At 34.0% G+C, this 26,159-nt stretch overlaps 2 protein-coding genes across 3 annotated transcripts in view; one reads left to right on the plus strand and one right to left on the minus strand.

The window, feature by feature from the left end:
- Window positions 1-2,981: 2,981 nt before the first annotated feature.
- The window catches only part of LOC106071876 (coiled-coil-helix-coiled-coil-helix domain-containing protein 2-like), a 57,528-nt gene continuing 34,350 nt past the window's right edge, over window positions 2,982-26,159 (plus strand). Inside the window, exons 1-5 of one of the 2 annotated variants that reach the window (XM_056005156.1) lie at window positions 2,982-3,142; window positions 4,296-4,443; window positions 5,167-5,303; window positions 5,873-5,943; window positions 8,604-8,636. In XM_056005156.1, coding sequence (XP_055861131.1) covers window positions 3,102-3,142; window positions 4,296-4,443; window positions 5,167-5,303; window positions 5,873-5,943; window positions 8,604-8,623 — 417 coding nt within the window. In that variant the 5' untranslated portion in view covers window positions 2,982-3,101 and the 3' untranslated portion in view covers window positions 8,624-8,636. Of the gene's footprint in view, window positions 3,143-4,295; window positions 4,444-5,166; window positions 5,304-5,872; window positions 5,944-8,603; window positions 10,189-26,159 lie in introns of those variants that run through there. The other variant, XM_013232094.2, reaches the window with a different exon arrangement.
- On the minus strand, window positions 9,789-25,904 carry LOC106071875 (E3 UFM1-protein ligase 1-like). Its single transcript, XM_056005154.1, has 16 exons — window positions 25,799-25,904; window positions 24,306-24,451; window positions 23,893-24,134; window positions 22,669-22,799; window positions 22,314-22,372; window positions 20,736-20,882; window positions 19,957-20,132; window positions 18,570-18,740; window positions 18,311-18,446; window positions 17,047-17,240; window positions 16,409-16,482; window positions 15,898-16,052; window positions 14,977-15,107; window positions 14,362-14,534; window positions 13,644-13,855; window positions 9,789-11,915 (listed from the first exon to the last, which is right to left on the minus strand). Exons 1-16 carry the CDS (start codon window positions 25,870-25,872, stop codon window positions 11,761-11,763), a joined length of 2,376 nt encoding a protein of 791 aa, XP_055861129.1. The 5' UTR covers window positions 25,873-25,904; the 3' UTR covers window positions 9,789-11,760.

The raw sequence follows: 26,159 nt of genomic DNA on the forward strand, positions 1-26,159 counted from the left end.
TGGCGGAAATCCTTTCGCATTTTAAAAATACATTTTCCTTAAATTCATTATTAATAGTCTAAACTAGCATTAGTCTGTTGAACAGTTGGGGCACCACCACACAGGATCTGTTGACCGTCTTTCTCTCTGTCTTTTGCCTTGGATAAAATCTCTTTCAATGGCAGTCTGGTCGATTCTTTTATGATGTCTTCCCATCGCTTTCTCAGTCTGCCACTTCTTTTCCTGAAGGAAGGTTTTTGCGAGTCCCGATAATCTTGCAATATGGCCACAGTCGCCATAGAGTTTTAGTTTGCGTATTTGGCATCGTGGGTTAAATTCCTATCGCTGAACGAATCCTACCTCTAATCTCTTCATTTGTGATGCGGTCTTTGTATTTCTATTCTTCTTCTTCGTTCTCATTGTTATGTTGGAGCGTTCAGATGACTAGACCAATAAGATCTTATCTTATCTTATATAATACAGACGTTACTTCAAAAAAGAAGATGATTACGTCCTACGCGTCATGCATTTAGTCATGCATATTAACCAATGACTTAAATTCTGCCAAGTCACTGGTTTTCCTGGCTAGCTCAGGCAACCCATTCCATGCTCTAATAGCACTAGTGAAGAAGGAGTACGCAGTGGTTTCCAAATCAGGGAGCTCTCCATATGATATTTAGGATCTTTCTGTAACATTTCAATTCCATTTCTAGTAGGCTATCCTCTTCTCTGGTTATGTAGTCAGCGTCACAGCATATGTGTGGCCTTGACGAGGGAGCACATCTGTCGGATTTTAGTGTCGAGGGCGCCGCTATGCTTTGTCTTTAGCCTACATATTGTTTTTGAGTTTTGCAGGTAGTGCAGTCGAATGTGCAATTAATTTCTATTAGTATGACTAAACTTAGAATTTTAAGGTCAAATAGGTCTATAGTGTTAGCATTATACATAGCCTAGTCTTTTCTTTTTACTAGTAATGTTTTACAACATAAAAAATGTTTTAATTCATATAGAGTTTAATATTTTGAAGCATTATTTCAAATATAGGCTACTGAATTAAATAATATTAGATTTATCTTTTAGAAGGAAATTTAATTTAAAAAATGTATAAATAAAAATTTAAAAAAAAAGTCTTTTACAGATAGGCCTAAAAGTGGAGGAGACACGTTGGCTGTGTGTTATGCTCTTTGCTTCAGGGTTCGAATCCTGATGAAGAATGTGATTTTTTTATTTCAGGATTTACTAATTCCTTGTGAGCGCCTTCTTTTTGTGTCGATAGCATCTTCAAGTTCATGGTAAATTAGAAATTTTCTCAAGGAGGAGTTAGAAAAATTTGCTCAAGAAGGAGGAGTTAGAAAAATGTGCTCAAGAAGGAGGAGTTAGATAAAGAAGGAGGAGTTAAAGAAGGAGGAGTTAGATAAATTTGCTCGAGAAGGAGGGGTTAGATAAATTTGCTCAAGAAGGAGGAGTTAGATAAAGAAGGAGGAGTTAGAAAAATTTGCTCAAGAAGGAGGAGTTAGATAAATTTGCTCAAGAAGGAGGAGTTAGATAAAGAAGGAGGAGTAAGATAAAGAAGGAGGAGTTAGATAAATTTGCTCAAGAAGGAGGAGTTAGATAAAGAAGGAGGAGTAAGATAAAGAAGGAGGAGTTAGATAAATTTGCTCAAGAAGGAGGAGTTAGATAAAGAAGGAGGAGTAAGATAAAGAAGGAGGAGTTAGAAAAAGTTGCTCAAGAAGGAGGAGTTAGATAAAGATGAAATATTTTACAGCTATTATAACGTTATCAGTTTTCTCTATAAACTTTTCAATATTTAACTGCTTATGTTACAATTTTAGATTTTTACAATTGAGTTAACTGCTTTCAATCTTTTTATCCATTTTACTTCTATAATAAAGTTTAAATGTTTTACTTCTATAAATCTGTTACGCATTTCAAACATGGGTGAAAAAAGAGAATGAGATAAAATTTTAAAGTACTCTCTTTCTCTGCAAATATGCCCAGGACCTTTACTTACTAAATCCGGTACTAATACACATCATATATAAGACCGCGCTACTTTGTCTTGCGCTATTTTATCGGGAAATTTAGCGCTATTTTATCGGGAAATTTAGCGCTATTTTATCGGGAAATTTAGCGCTATTTTGTCAGCGCTTTTTTGTCGTCGTTATTTTGTCTGCACTATTTTTATAAGGCCGCGCTATATTTTGTGGTCACCGAAGACAAGATCCTTAAAAAAAAACAACAAAAAAACAAACAGCTTATCTAAAGGGGAAGAACTCTGTCCTTAAAACTACATCTACGAAAAATGTACACGTTATTTCCCTTATTTGAAATAATTAATTACCACTTATAATTGACTAATTGAGTATTTCTGTTTATTGATTCATGTTTTTGTTAGGTACAATAAATAATTGTAAAATAAAAACTTGATCAGAGAATGCGTGAGGGAGAAAGAGCGTTAACAAATTTTTAAGGGAATTAAACCCAACAAATTTAGCCATATCTGTGAATACTGAAGCATTCGTTTCCCTTGTTGCTATTAAACAAAATAATGAATTACAAGTAATTAATTGTCTAATTGGTTACTTTTGTTTTATATTGATTAATATCTTTTCTATTCAATGAATAATTGTGCGAAGTTTCAGCTTGATCAGAGAATGGGTGGGAGAAATAGCGTGTACACACTTTTTACCAGACTGACTGACTGAGTGACTATAAGTTTCGTAAAAAAGCTAATAGCGTGAAATTGTGCTTTTAAAAAGGGTACAAATATTTGTGATAGCACAGATTTACTATTGTTAGTCAAGATCTATTACAAATGTAGTTACATGACTAATCTGAACTAATTGATACCGCTACGCTTAATATAACTAAGCTTTGTTTTTTTTTTTTTTTTGTTGTTGTTTTTGTTTTTTAAAGTTTTTTTTTCTTTCTTTAAGTACATTTGCGCACCTTAGGATTTACGCTTCTGACAAATAAAAAAACTAAAACTGTGAATTTTTAAAAACATCTTTCCACAAATATAATTTTTAAAAATAAAGTGAGGACTCTTCAACATTATTTACATAGGGAGGGCTTTGCCCTGGGTTGTGTTTGATGCCCACTTTGTCGGTGCCTTGCTCGCCATGCCTCGTGGCAGGGGAAGAACAGGAGGTGGGAGAGCCGGGTAAGTAGGCGGTACTTTATTAAATCAAGAGAAAAGTAATTTAACATTATAAGGAGAACAACAACAAAACACATGAGATGATAGGTCCTAGCCTAAGGCCTTCGTTTTGTATGATTTGCTAGTAATAGGCATAATGGCATAATAACTAATCTAGATCGACACCTAAAGTTCCCTTTTCAGACCATCTATAGGGAAGATGATGTAAAGGTCATCAGTTTATGTGGCCAATGGCTTACGAGGATGTCATGTGGCCAGCACAACGACCAACTTTCCTTAACTAATTACAGGTATCCATTAGATCTGGGAGGACTCAGAGGCTCCCAAAGATCCCGAAATTAAAATCTCCCAGTCTTCACAAGGATTCGAGCCCGGGACCCCAGTGAGGAAGCCATAAGCGCTTTACTTCTCAGCCACCTCGCCCCCTATAAGCCAATGGCTGTGCACTTAACGCCCCCTATTGGCCAATGGCTGTGCACTTAACGCCTCCTATTGGCCAATGACTGTGCACTTAACGCCTCCTATTGGCCAATGACTGTGCACTTAACGTCTCCTATTGGCCAATGACTGTGCACTTAACGTCTCCTATTGGCCAAATGACTGCGCACTTAACGCCTCCTATTGGCCAATGGCTGTGCACTTAACGCCCCCTATTGGCCAATGGCTGTGCACTTAACGTCTCCTATTGGCCAATGACTGGGCACTTAACGCCTCCTATTGGCCAATGACTGTGCACTTAACGCCTCCTATTGGCCAATGGCTGTGCACTTAACGCCTCCTATTGGCCAATGACTGCGCACTTAACGCCTCCTATTGGCCAATGACTGTGCACTTAACGCCTCCTACAAAGCAGATCTTTAAAAAATGTAATCCCTCATGGCCAAGCTGCCTCCACTGCAGTGTTGGCACGCAAAGATCAGAATGACTTGACACAACGTTATCAATGCTAATTAGTTATGTTTAATATCAGTGGCGTAGCTAGGGTAGGGGAGTAGGGGGGTATTTAAAAATCTCCCAAATGAGGTTTTTTTTTACATTAAATATTAAGAAAAATGCAGAGGGCCCCCTAAGATGTCTAGCCCTCCCCCGGGTCCCCAAACTATGGAAAATTCCTAGTAACGCCCCTGTTTAATATATAACTTTTTTCTCTCATCAGTCCCAGCTCACCAAGGAGGGAAAATCCATCTCCACAGCCAACTCCCAAAGCAACACCGCCAAGGTCGCCACCAGTATCAAAAGCTCCAACCTTTTCACCCGGAGGAATGGGAAGCACCATCGTAGGCTCTTTAATTGGGTCAACTCTGGTCAGTACGCAATGATATTTGGTGTCTTTAAGCCTTATGTTCAAGGACACGATGGATGGACAATAACATTGGATCTCCATTTACCAATAATAGAATATGCATCCTCTGTTTGGGACCCCTCAACTCAAGAAAACATTAAGAAACTGGAACAGACACAAAATACAGCAGTGAGATTCATAACAAACGAATATTCACATTTGACTAGAGTAACACTTTTAGTAAAATCACTCAATTTAGAAAGCCTTCAGGATTAAAGACTCAAAAGTAAAGTAGTAATCATACATAAAACACTGAACCATAATCTTCAGATACAAAAACAAAATGTAATAAAATACTCAGAAAGACACAAAATATTCCTCGTTCCATATGCTAGGACAAATTTGTACAAATGGTCATTCTTCCCTAGTGCTATTAGAGCATGGAATGGGTTGCCTGAGCTAGCCAGGAAAACCAGTGACTTAGTAGAATTTAAGTCATTGGTTACCATGCATGACTATATGCATGACGCGAAGGACATAATCATCATTTTTATAATTAACATCTGTATTATATGAGATAAGATAAGATACGGCTCCAGGCCATACTCCTTGAAGTCTGATATTTTAATTAAACTAGATCTGCTATATTTAAGATAGGTCAAGCCAATATTGATTGGTCGATTTGTTTTGATAAGGATTTGTATGCTCTTTCTAAAATTGTATCAAAAGTAGTCATCTCTTGTAGGGCTCAGTTCTTGGCAACGCCATATCCGCGCGGATGTGTGAAGGCAGAGATCCGGACACTGGGGAATGGAAAGATAAAAATAAGGTGGATACTAATCCTTGCAAGAGGGAATTGGATATACTATTTGACTGTGCTAGGTAAGTCTTCATAGTAATAGGCTACCTGCAGTAACGCACATACGCACATACGCACACAGACACGCTCACAATTGTGCTCGACCACATTCTCAAAAATGAGGCGCAGCAGCTGAGCGGTAAAGCGCTTGCCTTCCGAACCGGGGTCCGAGTTCGAATCCTGGTGAAGACTAGAATTTTTAATTTTGGGATCTTCGGTCTTCCTCCCAGCTCTAATGGGTACCTGACATTAGTTGGGGAAAAGTAAAGGCGGCTGGTCGTTGTGCTGGCCACATGACACCCTCGTTAACCGTAGGCCACAAAAAAAAAACCTTTACATCATCTGCCCTATAGACCACAAGGTCTGAAAGGGGAACTTAACTTTCACTCTACTTTATACTTCTTATGTATTGGTATAAAAGTTATTCCTATAACCTTTTTTATGCCCTTTTTTTTTTTAAAAAAAAAAGGCCTAAACAAATTGGTGGAATTGTATGCTACCGAGACATCCTACATGATTTTGTATTTGTTGTTTTGTAGTTATTATCACAACTGCTTATTAACTTTAGCACATTCACTTCTGATAACTTCAGAAATACCGATGATCCGAGCTCATGCAAGCTAGAGATGGATTTGTTAAAGAAATGCGCAGACAAGAACAAAGGTAAGGTGAAGGGGCGTAGCTGACCTAAAAAAAAGGGTTATCAGTGAAAAGAACCTAATAATTATTTGTTTTGTTTGTTTTTTTTTTCGACCTCCCAATTTTTTAATATCATAAGCACATTTACTGAGATTGACTCCATAGAAAAGTCAATCTGCGTTAGAGGTGTCTAGACCAGTGTATCAACCTAACAATAAGCAAACAAAAACAATTATTAAAAAAAAAACACTTATATAAAATAGGAATCACCCAATTACTGCCATTTCTCTAAATGCTGCAAGATTTATTTACACTTTTTACATAATAACTGTTACATGCACAGCATAGTGTGAATGGTGAATGGTGCGAATGCGTGTTGAAAGAGAAAGATAGAGAAGGATTAGAAAATGTTGAGTACTGTAAACGAGGCTATTATTGACTTTTATTATTTGTTGAACCAAGATTTTTAAGTTCTCGTAATCTTCTATTGATGGGTCTCTTTTTGTTGTGTGATTAAGAGTCTCATCTGCTTGTAACAATAACAAAATCAATTAATTAATTACCTAGCGGTTATGCCTCCCAACCACAGCTGAGGTAGGCCTATATCTTATCTGATGTTTGAAGGGCTGATGGTAAAAGTCCCAAACCAATAAAAGCTCTTCTGTTCAAGTCATAGAGAGAAAAAAAAACTTTTTAAAAACGTTTCGAATTAGGTCAAACAAAAAATGGCACCCTTGTGTGGACAGGGAAGGATGAACGAAAATATATACATTTTGAATATAGACATAGATGCGCTGGTTCGAATCTCGTTGAAGACTGGGATTTTGAACTTCGGGATTTTTAGGGCGCACATGAGTCCACCCAGCTCTAACGGGTACCTAACATTAGTTGGGGAAAAGGCGGTTGGTCGTTGTGCTGGCCACATGGCACCCTGCTCGTCAACTGTTGGCCAAAGAAACAGATGACCTTAACATCATTACTTAATTTCTGCTATCAAGACTAATTGTCACAGAAGGCATGAACACTGACATGTAACCTTTTTTAACCTGTGGAAAGAGTGTTGCCACTTCACAGGCCTATACAGCCCACAGGTTGCAACGTCACAGGTCAGTGGTGAGGCCTTCTAGAACGACTGGTCTCGGCCCTATAGACCGCATGGTCTGAAAGGAGAACTTTACTTTTTTTTTTTACTTTATGGTTACTTGGTGGTGCGGTATGCGCGCTGGACTATCGTTCGGTCGTCTCAATGGTCCCGGGTTCATACCCTGCCCGCTGCCATCCCCCGTCGGGAGGTTTGAACAAGGAAGTAAATTTTCTTCAACTCTGAAGGAACATCCGAACATTTTTATTATACACAAGAAGTCTATAGATGGACAATATGTTAAGGCAAACTTCGTAAAAGTGCTCCTTCCTTAGTGCCACAGAGGATGGAACGGCTGCTTGAATCATCCAAAGACACCAAATTACTTAAATCTCAAAGTAACATGAACGATTTGATATCAACGCCTAGCAAAGTTAATTATAATAATAAATATCTTTTTTTAAAAGAACGTGTGTAGGCTAGTTTATAAAATAAGATGTCACATAATTTTTGCAGGCCTATTACAAGCAGTCTTGCAGACAATATAGGCCTACCCTCTTTTCTTTTCGCAAATGTAATTTTGTAAGAAACGATGTTACTAACATTGCGATTGACTGCGTGTGACTGTATTACACATGTTGAACTCAACTTAGCTCTGTCACTTTCTAATTTTTTTTTTAATTTATGCTTTCAACATTCATGATGATAAAAATATAATTAATAATAACAAACTAAGACAATAAAAAAAAAAAGTTGAGAACCCCTTTTCAGACCTGGCGATCTGTGGAGCGCGTGAAGTAAAGGTCATCTGTTTCTATGACCCCTGTTTACTGATGATGTCATGTGACTATCACAACGACCATCGCTTATACTTTCCCCAAAGTAATGTCAGCCATTGTCAGGTACCCATTAGAGTAGGGGCCCTGAAAATAATGAAATTCAGAATCCCAGATTCAAACCCGAAACCCTACAGTCTGGAAGCCAAGTGCTAATCTTATCTTATACAGACGTTACTTCAAAAAAAAAAAAGATGATTACGTCCTAAACGTCATGCATCTATCTAGACATGCATGTTAACCAATGACTTAAATTCTGTCAAGTCATTGGTTTTCCTGGCCGGCTCAGGCAGCACATTCCATGCTCTAATAGCACTGAGGAAGAAGGAGTATTTGTACAAATTTGTCCTAGCATAACGCTTTATTACTCAACCACACGCTCTCTCAGACAATAACTGAACATTACTAAATACCCTCACATTTAGGCTTGGCTGAGCAACTGCTACTAGTACTAAGAAAGTGTGGATATATAGGCCTACGTGTTCCATGTATAGGCCTTATTTTATTAGTAAGTGCAAAAAAAAAATAAAAATTTTTTTTTTTTTCCATGTTGGTTTTCCTTTAGAAAAAAAAGATTACTATGTCATAGCCCAAACCTCTAACAGGACAGCTGGGTATAGCAGTGACAAGGTTTCAAATCGGTCAAGCAGCCATCTGAAGAAAATGATATTTGTCCTTTTTTTTTTCTTTAATTCTAATTGTTGTCAAATAACTTTGTTGTTTTTATAGATTATATGCATACATGTGTCTATATTTGCTTTTCACAGATTACTTTGATAGGAAATAGCTAGAGCGAAAAAAGAAACTGAAAAAAGAACTTACTTGAAGACAAGTGAAAAGCACATCTTATGGAGAACACCTTAAATAAATAAAAACAATTAAAGCGATTTACTGAAAGAACTTAATTTAAAAGATTTGTTGAATGTATACATGAATACAACTAAGTTCAATTCTATAATTGATAAATAGGATACAATTCAATATATAACTAGTTGGACTAGAGAAACACATTTTTACCTAAAATGTTACAGTGTATAATTTGTAAAAAAACTGCCAGTGGTATGCATGTACTGTTCAATCTCCCTGAGACATTCATAAGTGTTTATAGAGTTCCCTCTAAAGAATGAGCATAACATCTCTGGGGACTCTGGTGCCTACACCATTCATTTTTGTTAAGAGTTCAACTAATCTTCTTTAAGAGTCTAAACATCATTCATTTTTGTTGGAGAGTTCAACTAATCTTCTTTAAGAGTCTAGCTACATATTTTATGCTGTTACAGCTTTGGCAATGAAAGCCTTATTATTGGGGGAATGTTTTTTCTTAGTTTTAATTCCCAGATGTCAGAACAAAAAAAATTTTTTTGTTAATTTCACAAATAAAAATTGAAAAAGAAGAAAATCTAAAAATAGTACATTTAAAAAAGCTTATATTGAGTGTACTTGTATCAATTTCTTTGAATCAATCATGTAATTAATTAAATTTGTAAGAGATCTACACTAACAATAAAAAAGCATTTATAAAATAAAAAAAAAAGGTAGAATGATTTGCATTTAAACTCATAGCTCAAGCCAACATGGTAACCGCTCTACTATTGGAGCACTAAAGAAAATGGAAGATTGTAGTTATCTATTGTTTCTATAATCTCATCCTATTTTTTAGGTTTGTCTTCATTAACTCAGAAGATCTATAATTCAGATTATACCACCACCTCAGTTAAGTAAAATTTCTTTCCCTTGTTCAATAAACCAAACAAAAAATTTTATCACCAATCGTTTATTATCTAATTGGTTATTTTTTATTTTTTTTTACTGATTATTGTGTTGTGCAAAATTTCAGCTTGATTTGAGATTGGGTGTGGGAGAAATCATGTGTACAAACTTTTTACCAGACAGACAGAAAGAGAGTGTGAGTTGATATAAGCTTTCTAAAAAAAAACAACTAAAAACAAAAATTAAGCATAAAATTGTTTTGTTTATTTTATTGTCAACATTCTTTCAAATTTTGCAATATTGGCCTCTCAAAGATTGATCGATGTGATGCTGCCATATATACAATAAAGCCTCAGCCCCAAATAATCCAATCCCTTGTCATACATCAAAGATATGCAACAAGTCCAACAAAGTAAAAATAAGATTCAACATGCTTTCTGTCACTTAGTAACATGTTAAGATAAAAATGTCTAAGTAAACAAAACAAAGAAAGAAAATATAAAAAAAACAACTAAAAAAAAAACAACTTTCCTCTATCTATAAAAACAGGAACATAATTGTCAGTACGAAAGATTCTATAGTACTGTACCCTGCTCTTCCCCAACTCAAAAAAGATTTTTTTAAAAGATGAACACACATTTTTTTTAAAAATATAATTAGCTACACATTAACTTGAATCTTATTCAATCACTTTTAAACTGACAAAAACAAGTAATGAAGTCAACATGTATGCAGCATGCATCAAGTGAAGCTTTGGCTGTAGACAATGGACATTGAAAATCAATTATCTGGTTATGGCTTTCTTTTATTTCTATTTACAAAATACTGCCATAAATTTATAGTGTTTTTTTTTTAAATTCAATTTATATAAATGAAAAGCAAGTTTTCTAATAAAAAAACCCGAATAGCGTATCAAATAACTTTTTTTTTTTTAAATGTTATATGTATTTATAATATAGTCTTATATATAATCTTTTTTTTTTTTATTTTCTTTACAAATCCTTTGGTCATCATCATACTTTGATGTTACAAGTTTTATCAGACTAAAAATGAGATAGTCATACAAAAAATAATTTTTTTTTTAAAAGACAAAATGTTTCTGAACATTAATGTATTCAACTCTTGAACAAATAGGCCCAACATATGGAAATACCTGAAAACATATACTATGATAAAGATAAACATTTTCTAGTTCCCTAGCCAAATTTAAATTAATTTCTTTATATACTTTGAAAAATTATAACAGTCTAACTAATTTTCCCAGTGAAGCCAACATGCTAGTAATTCTTTTCCCAATGATATAAACCAACTGTCAAATTCTAGGAAAATTGTTAGAACCCTTTTCAAGATCTGTGTCCACAAAAGTTTTAGGTTTAAGGTTCGAGCAGAATAGAGGTATTGTAAAAAAATATTTGTAGTGGGACAAGAAATATATTGCATTTTTGAAGAACAAAAATGTTAGCAAAGACCACAAATATTTGACAGCAGTTTGATTATAGCTAAATATTAACTTATTACCATCTCAGTGACCAAGAAAAGCTGAATCTCAAGTCAGGCCTGACCATATGGTTGTGCATGAGGCAAATATATCTGTCACATAGTTTTAATGGTCATACGTACACTGATGCTCAGCACTGATCTGTTTATTTACCTCAGTATATTTCAGCATCTCAGATTAACAGGCAGCCATGGATACACTCTATATCTTGCAGAGTAAGGTCACATCACTACAAAAACTAGTAGCTATAGGTCAAAACCCTACTTTGAAATATTGGAGACTGCTAGCTAATATGCACAAGGCCTCAGCATTCTTAAATCCAGACCTGCTCAAGTATGCTTTCATTAAATATGTGGGGCCAAAACTCTATTGTTTTTATGTGTATTACATTCAAAATCACAAAGACAAGTACAATGTAATGAGAAGGTGAACTTTCAACAGTTAGTTTCAGTTTCAGATTAAATTCTATAAATATAAAACAATATAAACTAACTAAGACAATAAATATGACATCTGCTTCCTCTCTGGCAAATATACAACTTTAACTGAACAAATCTTTAGACACATTCTGTTCTAACACTTGCCAATGTCACCCACACCAGTTCAAATAATGCAATAAAACATTCATAGTCAACAGTCATGGCACTGGACTGGTCACAGCCAAATACAGAACCAAGCTTCAGGTCTATTGCTATTCAAAAAAAAAAAGGAATCCACTAATCCTCTGCTGCAGCTGATGCCTTCTTAGTGTTAAGAGCAATGTCTTTGACAGAAGCCAACAGGGTGTTCATTTCTTTAGTGACTTGGTCCTCCAGTTCATTGTCATGGTGCTCCTGGTCAGACCTCATCTTATGCTGTTTTACAATCAGATCTGTGAAGAGAGAGAGAGTGGGTGCAGGTGGTCCCATTAAGATTTCAATCTTTACAGGTGTTAACATATATCCAAGTTAACAACATTCAACTACTGGTAGAAACTTGGTGATGTCTAACGGCACAATAAGTTTAAATTAACTGCAACAGATTATGTCAAACAAAGAATAGTATCCGACATCTAGAAGCATGTAAACAATATTTAGATATTAATAATTTAATTACTGCATTTACTACACATAAATGAAATTAATATTTTTTTTTAATGTAATACAGATAACATATAGTAAAGTGCGAAGTTCGAGTGCATTAAGCCCGCTGGCAGCAATTTTAAAGTTTGGATTTTTATAGCACCGTAACGGTCTGACCTATGAAAAAACTGATGGTATCTCTGAATTCCTCGTCCTTTTTTCTATAAAAATAGATTGGATTTAATGTATCACTAGGCTTGGTTAAAATTAAATACGAAGTCAAAGAGGTGTAGGGTAAGTATCGCCAAGCGTACTTTTCCTCGAGCGGATTTTTCCCCAGTTAGTAAGCTCGATCGGGTTGGTGGAAGGTTCGAGCAGATCAAAGAAAATATATCTAAAAACATGTTTTAATTACTATAAAGTCATTTTCTTTTTACTCCAGCGCAAGAACACCATCCATTGCACCATTTCCCACCCTCCACATCTTCAAATAGTCTCTTTAAGCTGATGAGCAATCAGACTTAAAAATAGCCTTAATCCCATTACCCATTTCCTTCACTACCGGGTAGTAAAAAAGAATAATTCCAGACCTCCTGAGTTTGACCTCACCATGAACTTAGCCTTTACAAGGAAAAGGAAATAGTATGTGTCGGAAGTAAAGAAAAAAGGTGCATGCGCAGTAGCAATATAGTAGTAAATTGGTAAACATTCAAATAAAAAGGTTATAGCAATAAAAAGTGAACTGTTCGAACCTCTTGTCAAATCGGGACTGCTCGAACTTCGCACTTTACTCTATCTATCTTAAAGAAACAGTTGCTGGAGAAGTCATACTAAGTTTCAGGGACTGATTAAACCTAAAAGAAAACAGGCGCAGCAAAAAAAAAAACAACAAAAAAACTCAAACAGACCAACTGCAGAAAACGGCTTTGCCAGCATCAGATGTGACCCAATTTGCAGGTTGCAACTGGGTCTGTGAAATACTTCACAATTTTACTATGTTTAATAGTGTGAAATAAGGTAAAAAAGCTTAATGCAAAATGTTACAGAAAAACAATGCCACAAGCTGTTCTATTTTCAATGAATGAATAAAAATAAAAAATAACTTCCTTGAATAAACTGAATTACTTGATGGGCGGATCCATTGTCTACCTGATAGTTTTGTTTTACTTATCACTTTAATCCAGTTTTGTACTTCTATTGGAAATATTAACATTCACAGTTGTAAGTCCTGACTTCATTAGTACTTAGGATCAACTACTAATACCAGATTTGACCTTTATAATTCATATTCCAATTGAAATCAAATACTTAGCCAGGGTTTCATTTAATTTATGCATACTTACTTTGGCAATGAATAAGTTGTTTTTTTGATAAGTAAACTTAAGTTAATGTTACAATATGTACGAATGTCATTGCACTGATATACTGCTAGCTACAAATACTAAAAGAAACAGTAACATATTATTGGTGCCATTTCAGGTGATGTAATTTCATAACTGACATAGTTGTCTTAAATATATTGTAACATTATTACTGACCTTGCATTTGAGTCAAGACAGCCATCTTCTCCGCATCCACAAGTGATGTTAGGTGATGAATAACACTAGGGACAAGGCGACCTGGGATGTGTAGCATACATTGGGTCATGGTCTGGAAGAGGAGGACCACAGCCAAGTGGAGGCCCATTGCAGGGTCTGTCTCTGTCTTGAGCTGTTCAACAAGGCTCAGGCGATGATTGAACACAAGTTGCCTGGTGGAAACACAAATGATAGGTCAACATGACATTGCCAAACATAAATATTGTATGAGAAAGTTTACCGTCATACATTACAAGTCAAACTGCATAAAAGTAAACTAGCTTAGCACGGGTAAATTATATGCATAGGTTTAAAAACGTATCCAAACTTCTGCTGCCTTGTGGCAACACCTAAATATGGGAAAGGCTTTGGGAGACAACCCTGAAAAAAATCGGTGACCCTTAGGCAGCTTGCAGCACATAGTGCTACATCCAGGCAGAACTTGCAATACCGCTGATCCAAAACTGTATCAACACCTGTCATTTCTTTGGAGACACCAACTGCACGGAGAGAGGGGAAAATGCTTGTGGGCGACATCCTTCTGATCATAGCTAATCCACTATCTGATGCCCAGGCTTTCATCTCATTCCTATGAGATGAGCCATAGTCCCTTTGCAACTTAAGGAGACCATGATCCCTATTTAAAAACCTAGAAACTACTTATAAACCAAGGTCTTGCCTCTCTTTTCTTTTGTCAGGTTTTTTCAATAAAATTCCTAAGTGGTGAGGGCCGCATAAAAGCTCCAGCTGGTGGAAGAAATCCTCTAGGCTGTGGCCATTCAATGTTACATGAAGTCTGCTGAGTGGATCCTGGCTTTCCTTGGGCAATGTGCTAATGAGTCGAAGCCTTGCCTGTCAAGAAGGAAATAAACAATTAAATTCATAGCTCATCCTTTAATATAGGCATCCATTGAAATTGTCTGCTTGGTCTGTCATCATTTTTATTGCTCAAAACCTTTTTAGTGTCCATGATATTATATGAAAATCTAAAATTATGTTTGGAAACAAAAAAAAAAAAAAAAAAAAAGCTAGAAGAAAATTAATAGATAAAAAGTAGATAAAGGATATGTACACTTATCAGTATCAGACTTTAAGCTAATCAACAACCGGTTGCCTACAAACAACCAGAAAACCAATGAATTAAAACAATTATCTAAATTAACTTGAAATGTTAAGCTAGTTATTAGCTTTTTTTAAAAAAATAAAACAAACTTTTAATTAATCCATTGCATATAGCATATAGAAATTAAGCTGACATGAAGCTTTCTTAGTAAAGAGGGAAAAAAAATCATACCTCAGGGGTTAAATTTTCCTCAGAGGTCACGCTGACCATGTTATCACTGGCCAGTGCTAGGACAACTGTGTTAGCTAGATCTGAGCAGACGGTCTTTAACAAATGTTTGACTAGATTTATCTGCACAGCTTCTGTTGGGACACGATTTGAAGGGGTGTAAAAAAATATTTTCACTTGCTAATCATCAACAATAAGATCAAATATGTAAAAACTTTTGATCACTTTCAGTAACTGTTACATTCCTAAAGAGCTACTGTTTGTTTAAAATCAAATTATAACCAAAAAAATAATAATAAATAAAAATAAAAAAATTTAATAATTATTTAAAAAGTAAAATGAAATTAGACATAAAACCGTATAAGACATTGGCCCCAAATCACCCCAATAGAAAGAAAACTATATGGAGAGCTCCCTGATTTGGAAACCACTGCACAGTTCATCTCATATATTGGTCTAGTCATATGAACACTCCAACATAACAATGAGAACGATGAAGAAGAAGAAGACATAAAAAAATTATTATAAGCTAATTAAATAACTAAAGCACGTATTAAAAATAATACACTATAATAATTAATATTTGTTTTTTTCCCTGAAGGGGCAGATTCCACTGAGAATCTAATTTTAATTACAAGGAAGAAAACGAGATACAACAAAATGTATTTATAAACAGACAGACAGATGGGAGTCTTTGAACGTGATTGATGTCATTGATTTAACATATCAATCATCTCTAGAGATACTTGGATTGCAACATATAAAAGTCCTGGAAAAAAGTGTATTTTCTATATCAAATAAAGAGAAATTTTTAAAAATTAGGATATTAATGAAGCTGACTAGAAAATTGGAAAAAATAAATTTGCCACTTTGTTAATATCATATAATTTAAAATTGTATTATTTGAAAAGTCATTCAACAAACCTTCAAATAGTTTGATTCCTTTTTCAAACAAATGAGTGTTAACCCAGAGGCCATTAATTTTATCTTGAACTTCTACAGCTGTTTTCTTCCTGTCTGTCCCAGAGGATTTGATAAAAATAGACTTGGCCACCTCCTGATACTGCCGTGTTAGTGGTCTAAAGCACAGAAATACATTTTTAAATTTGATAAGTTTTAACATGACAGCTTTTATAAGAAAGTGTAAAAACAGATATGGTAATAAAAATTATTTTCACATGAAAGTTGAGAGGTGCATTTTCCAAATCACGTATTCAATGTCCTATTTAGATACCAGGAAAAGAAGACAAATTAGTACTTTTTACAAACTGTAATGACATAAAAATATTCTCTAAATTATCATGGTCTTAACAGAAGGACATCTTGACACTTTTAGTCAGCTGGGGCTTTCAATAACAAGATTTGGATTTTAAAAAAAAGTATGCTGTTACATATATCATATGGACTAAACAACTTATTGTAAAAACTATGTTACCTGTGTAACTGGGTGGCTATCTCAGTTAGAAGTTGAGATGGGCATTCTTTTAGATGAGGCTGCTTTTTCAAAACCTAATTATTCAAACAAAGTTTACAGAAAATATTGAGAAATGATAGAAAAATTAAACCAATTAAAAAATGCAAACTGATTTCTTAAATATTTCTTTTACACAAGGGAACAGTTAGCCGTGTGAGTTTTCATGAACAGACTCATTTTTTATTAAAATTCTGTTTTTTTGACATAAGTTTTATTCCTTTCAAGATGTATGATACTTTGAAACATACATTTACAATTGTGAAGAAATGTGTCAAATTTTAAAGATGGGGGTATTTGTGTTGTGCCACTTGCTTGGAAAGGGGTGCGGTGGCTGAGTGGTTCAAGCGCTTGGCTTCCAAACCTGGGGTCCTTGCGTTTGAATCTCGGTGAAGATTGGGATCCATCCAACTCTAATGGGTATCTGACTTTAGTTGGGGAAAGTAAGGGCGGTTGGTTGTTGTGCTGGCCACATGACACCCAGCTCAAAGAAACAGATGACCTTAACATCATCTGCCCTATAGATCGCAAGGTCTGAAAGGGGAACTTACTTACTTACTATACGTAAGTATAAAAGCAAGCTAAAGATTTTGTCAACTTACTTCTTGAATCTCATTGACACTCATAAACCTCTGCTCCTGGGCAGTTTCTTTCGTGGCCTTTCCTTTGGCTGCTGGCTGAGTGGGTGCTTCTTCTTCTGACTCTTCCTCCACCTCTCTCCCTTTACCTTTCTTCTTCGTCGACTTCATTTTCACCTCTCTGCCCCCTGTACCTTCTTTCTTGGAGCTTCCCGCAGCTAAAGAGATTTTGTTGAAATGAATTAAATATCTAAAAAAATTATTTTTAGTTAATATTATTTTACAATGGGATGGTGACTGTGGCTGGCAAGAATAATTTAGACCCCTAGTAGAAATTTGTTGTGATTATGAGGACCCTTTTTTAAATGTAAAAACAAATAACATTCCAAAAAAAAAAAAAAGAGAACATACAATAACGCATACAGAAATTCATTGAGTGAATCCACAAAGGCATCTTGATCTTTTTTTTTTTACATTCCCTAGTCAATGAGTAGCACTGATACAGTCTGACAGAAAACGGGACAAATGAGCCTTAATGAACAGGAGTTGCCCACTTCAAGACAACTTGATGCAGTTGAAAGTCATCTTCCAAAATGTTTCTGACTTTGCCGAGACATCTTTGTTCTCAAAAGTTCATTCAAATATTGTAAGGTTGTGTGTTTGTGGTTTTTGACGCTGTTTAGATAAGGTTATCCCTTGCCAACAGTTTATTGCCTATTTATCATATTTTGTATGGTCACACAATAAAATTAGCCAAGATGTACTATTGAAATTTAAAGCTGCTCTAAAGGCTTAAGAGAAGCTTCAGAGCGTAGACAAAAGATATTTAGCCAGCTCATCATTCAGCTAACCTCTACGTCAGAAAAATATCAAATGCCTGTTCAAAATGAACTAGGATTGAGTCACAAATACTTTATAAATTTTTTATATGTCTTTTCATTTAAGTACAAGCTTACATTATTAAATGCATAAGTCCTGATTTAGATATGTTGTTTTCCTTTAAAGGCTAACAATTACTTGTATAGAACATTATATGAATTGGTGTAATCACGAATATTTCTGTATTTTTTTAAAGGATGGAATAGGAAGGGAATAAACTGAAATGTTTCAGAACTTTGTTAAATAAGTTTATTAGGTATTTCGAAACTAATTTTTCTAGACTTTCAAAAGAAAGATGGCACTCTATAAACGAAATTTAAAGAAAAAAGTAAATGAATCTAATTATATCTTTTTAGTTGGTCAAATTAAATTGTCTAAGTCATGTTTTATAAGTGATGCTGCTTTTTACTTGCTGCTTTTTTCCTCCTCTGTTCTTTCTTATCCTCCCTGGCAGAACTGCCATCATCTAGACCTGTGATTTTAACACTTCCCTGGCTAGTTGGACCAGGCTCACTGGTTAATACAGACATATGGGATTTAGCAGCCTGGAAACAGAACAAATTTTTTTTTTTTTTACTGGTACTATCAATAATATGAAAAACTACAAAATATATATATATATATATATATATATATATTAAATTCTTAACCTAAAGCTACTGCCTCACTTTTTCAGCTTTCTCTGTCATGATTTCACTGAAAGCGGGCATACTCTGCGACACCAGCTTCTCACTGGCCACGATGGTAGAGTCACAGACAATGACATTGCCTTTGGCCTTCAAGCATGATGCCAACAGATCTGATGCATCTTTACGACTCAGAACTGATGGGAGAACTGTCTGTCAACAGATATTCAAAGTTAGATATTAAAATAAGGAATAGAAGTTTCAAACAAAATATATAACTCAATAGTTTTATTGAATAACTAGTGCTAGAAATGCATTGCTGATATTTTATTCATACTGAGAAATAATTAAAAAAATAAAAGAAAACACAAATTAACTCTCAGATAATTTTTTCCAATAAACAGTAACATGTTAGACATTTCTGTAGCTATTTATCTAGAAAATAAACCTACAGAACAGAAATGTCCAATCATTCCAGTAGCTTTTTTTGTTAAGTCATTGTCAACTTGACAAAGTCTTCATACCAACTTATACAACATTCAAAATAGTGAAACCTAAGCCTGTCTCTATTTTTCAAAAACACTCGTTTGCAGATTGAGAATAAAATTATTTACATTTCAGGCACTCTCCACCCTCACAGGATCAAAAACCAACACACCATTCTTTAAAATGAGATGGGGATGCATGTTTATCTTAGACCGCACCTCCCCCTTCCCTATTTCCCGCCCTTTTACAACAGTGGAGTTCATTTCTTTTCTGCCTTGATAGCCAACAACGGTCTGGTTGTGTGGTTATGCACTTTGGACTGTCATTCAATGATCTCAATGGTCATTAGTTGAAACACTGCCAGCCACCATTGTGCTGCAGGAGGTTTGGGCTTGGATGTAAATTCTTTTCAAATCAGAAGGAACATCAAAAACTTGTAAAAAAAAAAAAAAAAACATCTTACAGATAATTTAACCAAAAGCCTATTTTGTGTTATTTGATTGTCTTTTTGTTCGTTTGTAGCCCACGAAGGCCTTATGGTCAAAATGTCCTTTGTTTTTTACTTTGGTCTAGCGGGATGTCCTGAATTTATGTTTATTGTACTTCCTATACAGCTGTCTACCCCAGCAGAAGTAGATCTTTTTTTTTTTTTAGCTATTTCTATAAAAAATATTCAATTCATATATAATAGAATTATCAGTATAATTTTAAAGTTAGGATCAATAGTTTAGCAGCTAAGTCATCACACACACTCAGCCAGGTGACTAGAAAAAAAAAAGGTTTAAAGGTAATCAGATGAAAGTTCTGTACTCAATGCTAATTACAGAAAGTCAAGTCAAGACTAGTAATGAGGTAAGATAAATCTAGTCAGTATAAAAGTAATGAAGTAAGCTAAGTCTTGTTAATAGAAGTTCTGAGATTAAACTCAAATAAACCAACTTACTAATATGTCGACCCAGCCACCCAAGTTCAGATTCTCATCTACTGTATAGCTAACTTGCTCTGATATTCCTGGACCCACACAGCAAGAACTGAGGAAAACTATAGGCTCAGATTTGAATTTTTTCTTGATATAACCTTTAGGGTCAGAGATGCCCAAACGAGTCATAGCATCATACTCTGCAATAAATACATTTGTAAAAAGTAAACATGAGTTGGAGATTGATGTTTTTTTTTACATATTTTGACAAGCAACACATAAAAAAAAGTTATTTCCTTATGTTAATCATTCAATCTTGGAATGAGTTGCCAAAACAACCAATAAAATTAATGTAAAGAAAAGTGTCTCTTTCAGACTATGCAATCTATGGGGCAGACGACGTCAAGGTCATCTGTTTCTATGGCCAACGGTTAATGAGTAGGGTATCATGTGGCCAGTACAACGGCTAAAAGCCTTTACTTTCCCCAACTAAAGTAAGGTACCCATTAGAGTTGGATGGACTCAGAGTGCCCAAAAAGTCCCGAAATTCAATATCTCAGTCTTCATCAAGATACGAACTCAGGACCACAGGTTCAGAAGCCAAGCGCTTAACCAATCAGCAACTGCGCCTGCTAATATAATTAAAGACTTAGTACAAATTAGATTAGATTCTCAAATAGTGGACTCAATAAACCAAAAAAAATAAACTTGAGCAAAACCATTTTTTAATCAAAGAAATGATGATATAAAAAGAAGATATTCAACAAATAATAGTACGGACACAATATTTCTACTTCACCTACCAAGATATCCATTTTGCTTGTAAAAAGAGTCGACCCAATCACTCTGTGTTCTAGTATAGATGTCGGGCAAGAACTGGGACTTGTCTTGGCGGCTTCCAGACAGACTGCCAGCCAGACAGCCACTTGAAATTAACTCTTCAAGAATAGCTGGGAAAAAAAAAATTTAAAGCTGCACACCTCAGGAAAAAGTTCAGAAAAGATCTGCGTGGAAAAAAATAATCAAGCGTAACTTTAAGCATAAACTGAGAGAAAGAACTTAAAGTTGTCAGAATTTGTAAATAGTTTTCCACACAATGCTACTTGTGGCATGCAAGAAATTAGTCTGTAGGATGAGTCAAATAGATTATATTTTTAACAAACTTAGTCGTGTCATATGCAAGATGGACTGCCCGCTCACATCCCCCGTTGTCCTGTGGGAGGTTTGGACTAGGAAGTACATTATCTTTAACTCTGAAGGAACATACTAAACATGTTTTTTGTAAAACATTTTATACAAATGACTATAAATTAAAAGGAAAATATATTTTTCATTTAAATAAAGACATATTTTTTTTCAATAGGGTTTGTTGGACTAGTCCGTTTTGTTTCTTTGATTAAAAAGTATTGGGCCAGAAGTCGCTTTTTTCCCTATATATCTTTGTATTTTTCAGTTCTCTCTTTAAATTAAACTGACATTATTATGCTATAATTTTAAGTGTACCTGATAGAGAAAAAAATTCTGCACAAAAATACGGGTAGTTGGGATATAACCCGATAGAAGCTATAAAAAGAAAAGACCTGAAACTAGCGTGTGAAACTACACATTTACAGTACTTTATTTGATGAGTATTTTACCCAAGATCTGTGTTGTTTTTTTAGGACTAGTTTATTTCATGGACCCCGGAATTTCCGATACACAATTTCATGCACAAAATAATTGTTGAAAAAAATTGTAGTGACTTTAAACTTTTCAATGTCGGGAAAAATGATTACTTTTCTTGTAATTCAACGTTAATTGTTAATTTATTATTAGTTGAAAGTTAGGCAATCTATCACTGAGTACCAGAGCCTCTTTTTTATTTTATGAATAATATTTTTTTGTGGATTTACTTATATCTCAATCTAGACTAATTTCAATGTTTTTAAATATTCAAAATAACTATAATTTAAAATGATTCCCTTTTTCTAGTCTTCAGAGCTTAAGTTTTATTTTTATGTATCTATTTAAATAAAACCTATTATGTACTATTTGAATTTAAACTAGATCCAATGTTTCTTCTGTGGTATCTCTGTGTTTGTATGCTATAATTTATAGTAACAATGTTCTAAATCTAGATGTGGTCATTGTAATGACTTGTAAGGAATAAATAGATTTAGTGGCCTTAAAAGTCATTGTGCTTCATTAGAAAACTTGATTGTCTATAAGCCAATAATACTGGGTTCTTTTTTTGTTTGTTTAGTTTTGTTTTGTGTGGCCGAATTGATTTTGATTGTGGATCAAATTTTTCAAAAGTTAGCTGACCATCATTAATTCAAATTGGCCAAAAGAATGATTTTAAACAAATGTATCTTGCCACGATGCTGTACATTAAAACTTACAATGAAAAAGATGTTCTTGGCAACCAACACTCTGTCTGACTGGTCCAATAGTTGTTGGTCTGTTTTAATAGAAAATAAAGTCAATAGGATTAAGATAAAAAGAAATTGAGTTGATTAATGAATTAGTTTTTTTGGAAATTAAAAAAAATAAAAAATGCGTCCATTATTTTTTTTTTGGAGCCCATGATTTGTCAACCTTTGACTTTATAAAGGAGGTTGGAGGGAATAGTACTAGCAGTTTTCTTGAAATATTTTTTTTTTACTTAAAGAGGAAAAACTTGGATTAAGAAGTCACACATTAAAACAGTAAAAGGTGAGACAAAAAAGGTAACTAAAGCAGGATATAATAACTCACACAGTAACTGCAGAGAGAGCTCCTCGTATCTGTGCCTTCATTCGATTCACAAATGCATTTGTAAAAACTATGTCCCTTTCATAGCTGTCTATCTGACCTTTGATTCGTTTGCCTAAGTAATAATCTATAACCTAGGAAGTGAAACAAAAAAATAAAGGTAAAATAGATATTTTTCTAAAGTAACTATGGAGATACAGGATTTTCTTCATGTACAAAGTCCAGTTGACTTGCATTGTCGTTGAATATAAATATTACAAGAAAAAACATTCATCTTTGTCTTCATAAGAATGATAAGATCTACCTAAATTAAAACCATGAGTCTTCTCATTGACTGCCCTTACTTGCATTAAATTGGGAAAAACATAGTTACATAACCGTAAGCCTATTGATCTAATATATTTATTAGAAGTAGATCTAGGATAGTATTTGATATGAAGATCTAGATTTAGAAGAATCTGCATATCTAGAAATGAGCTCACTAGATCATAGCAGAATTAGTCTAAATCCTGATCTATGTTGTTTTGGTTTACATGTTTCAGAAAATTCTTCAGATTTAAAGATTATTAAATCCTAGCCCCAACTTTTTTGCAGGATGGTAGAGGATGGTGGTGGCAGTGTTTGTACCCTGGACCATTCAGATGACTGTCTAGAGCACATATCACTCGACCTTGCAGCCATCAACTACTAATCTAGATCACATTTTTTCCTTTGCTATCCTTTCTATGTGATAATTAATGGCAATTTAATGAAAGATAGGAGGATTAGCACTTAATTAAATAAATGCCTACTCTATGAATGAGCAACAGCCCTTTTAAGGAAATGGAAAACAATAAATATATCATGTGTTACTTCCACTTCCCATTAAAAAAAATAAATAAAAAATAACAGAAATTTGTTTTTTCTGTCAGAATTAGAATTTTGGAGAACAAATTAATGTCATTGTGGAATACTAGAATAAATTAGAATTTTTAGCGTACAATTCTGCCATATGCAAAATAGTAAGTATATTTCTATATATTCAACACAAAATATGTGAATCTCTTGTTTATAGCAGTCAATGGTAAAGATGGTTGTCAATACAGGCTCTTTGCAAGGATATAATTATAATTATATATAAAAGTTCATTTTTTGTATAGTACTAAACTGTTTTGTGAGATGCACAATTGTAAAATGTGATAAAATGTATTATTAGTATTATTACTTCAACAAAAAGTAACTACTTACTTCTCGAATAAAATCTGCAGGCAAATCATAAGACTTTGTTAGTTCTATAATAGTCACATGACCTTTCTCTTGAAGTAAGTCATTAATCTCATCGGCCAAGCGCTCTCTGTAAGAATTATCTATGAGCTGACCAAGGACTAGGGTTAGATGGCCGTCATGTTTGACCATATCATTGACTTTGGCCTCGATGTGGCTGTAGTCAACATTTAGCAGCTGCTGCAGATCAACCAGATTAATTCTTCCTGTTGATAAAATAAATTGCAATTGAACTCAAATTATATGCTTAGGCTCTATTATTTCATAAGCATGGGAGAATTATATATTATATATATATTTATTTTAAAAAAGAGACAAAAACTTGTTTTGGAAATCACTTTTTCAAAAGTCTAAAAATAACTGGTGGGTTAAAATACCTGCATTGTAAATGAGCTCATCTCTAATTTCTTTAGCAAGCTGCTCATGTGTCAGGTACGTCTTGCCATCGGAGGTGTAAAGAACATCAATCAAATGAAGTTCCACAAGCTTTGAAACTATTTCTATCACATTGCGTTCTGAGAGTCTGAAAAAAGGATACACCATACATGTCTACAGATATCTGCTAATTTTGCAATTAAAGCATTTTAAGTGTAAAAATGTATTTTTGGAGGTCATTTTTCAACCTGATACCCCACTTTTACAACTGTTAAAACATTAAAAGGTTCAAACATTAAAAAAAAATCATCAATACATACTCTGTTGAAAACTCAAACTCAAATCTTCAAAAAGTTAAACATTTGTAGCCTTTTAAATTTAAATAAATATATCTTTTTTAATGGTAATTTGGCAATAGCTAATATTGGAGAACCATAAGAATCTAGATTTCCACTAAAAATACTTTAAATTTGATATAGAATAAATTATCATTTCATAAGTTTAGATTACATTTATCACACTTTGAAACTATTCACAAGTATATAGAGTCTAGAGATATTTTAATAGATGATATATATAAATATATATATAAATATATAGAGAGAGACAGAGAAAGAGAGAGCCTAGAGCAATCTAGATTAGATGTAATAGTTATATTATAACTAATCTACTTTATCTTAAATCTAAAACCCCTTTTGTAACAATGATGTGAAAGAACTAGGCAGAGTGTTTTAAGGTCTCCATGCCCTTGGCACCTTGCATCAGAACCTGGATCAATGGTCCTCTATTATTAGAATTATGTAAGATACAACATTCTGTGAGAATGTTGTCTTCTGTATCATCCTCTCTCGCAGCATTTTTAGTAATAGGTCTACTTATTTCTTAAGCACCAAAGTACAGAAATATTGAATATTGAATAATGACAGACTTCGAACTGGACTAAGATGGTTTATTCTTCTTGCTTTACTTTTGATATATATAAAGTATCATAAAGTCAGTTTAGATAGATATTTGCAGTCTCTGAGTCTGGTCTCTTCATCTGCCGCCATATGGCCCATACCTCCCTGCCATTTCTCACTAGTTTATAATCTCTCTCTTTCTCATATTATTAAATGAAGAGTTATAATTTAATAATCTAACTAAGTTCTAGCATAAAATTAAGAAGACGTCAAGACAGTCACTGAGTCAATCAAGATTCAAGACGTGTCGTGTGTAGATAGAACTAGAACGTGTAGTTGTATTTAATTAGTTTAGAGACTAGTTTAGACTTTGACTTTAATAAGTTTAGTAAGAGTTAACTCTAAGTCTAAGACCTAAGAGTTAAGAGTAAGACTAGTAAGACAGTAAGAGACAAACTTAAAGAGTAAAGTAGAAGTCAGTAGTACTAGTAGTACCATATTTTTATCTCATTGTCAATAAATAAGAACTAACACACTTGATATATTAGTGCCAACGTTCGTATTAATGATATGAACATAAAATATCAAAAGTTTACTTTTGTTTGGCTGAGGATAGTTGAACTTTTTGAAAATCAGCTGCTAATCTACGGACTTCTTCCCAATCTGCCATTTTATGATTTTATCAACATTGACAAGGGATGCTACTCTCACAATAATACACATCGAACGGCTATCTCGAAACAAACTGTATTGAAATAGAGAAGTTTGTCGTTATTATTAGATGTACTTATTTTACTTAATTATTAATCTTCATAATTTTATAAAATCTTTTATATATATTTTTACACCTGTAAAATCATTAATTAATATAATCCTGTTGAATATTGATGCAATCCTATTATCTATTTGCCCCGTATATTTAGAAGAATAAAGACTGTAAAGAAGTTTACCTAATTT

Source organism: Biomphalaria glabrata, chromosome 12 (assembly GCF_947242115.1).
Source record: "Biomphalaria glabrata chromosome 12, xgBioGlab47.1, whole genome shotgun sequence".
Lineage (NCBI taxonomy): Eukaryota > Metazoa > Mollusca > Gastropoda > Planorbidae > Biomphalaria > Biomphalaria glabrata.

Bases quoted from the DNA above. Each gene is read 5' to 3' on its own strand.
- LOC106071875 (XM_056005154.1), bottom strand. From the start codon at position 25,872: ATGGCAGATTGGGAAGAAGTCCGTAGATTAGCAGCTGATTTTCAAAAA. The intron at 24,452-25,798 runs GTAAACTTTTGA...TCCTTTTTTCAG, and splicing joins CTATCCTCAGCCAAACAAAA to ACTCTCAGAACGCAATGTGA. The intron at 16,483-17,046 runs GTAAGTTGACAA...TTGAATAATTAG, and splicing joins GTGTCAATGAGATTCAAGAA to GTTTTGAAAAAGCAGCCTCA.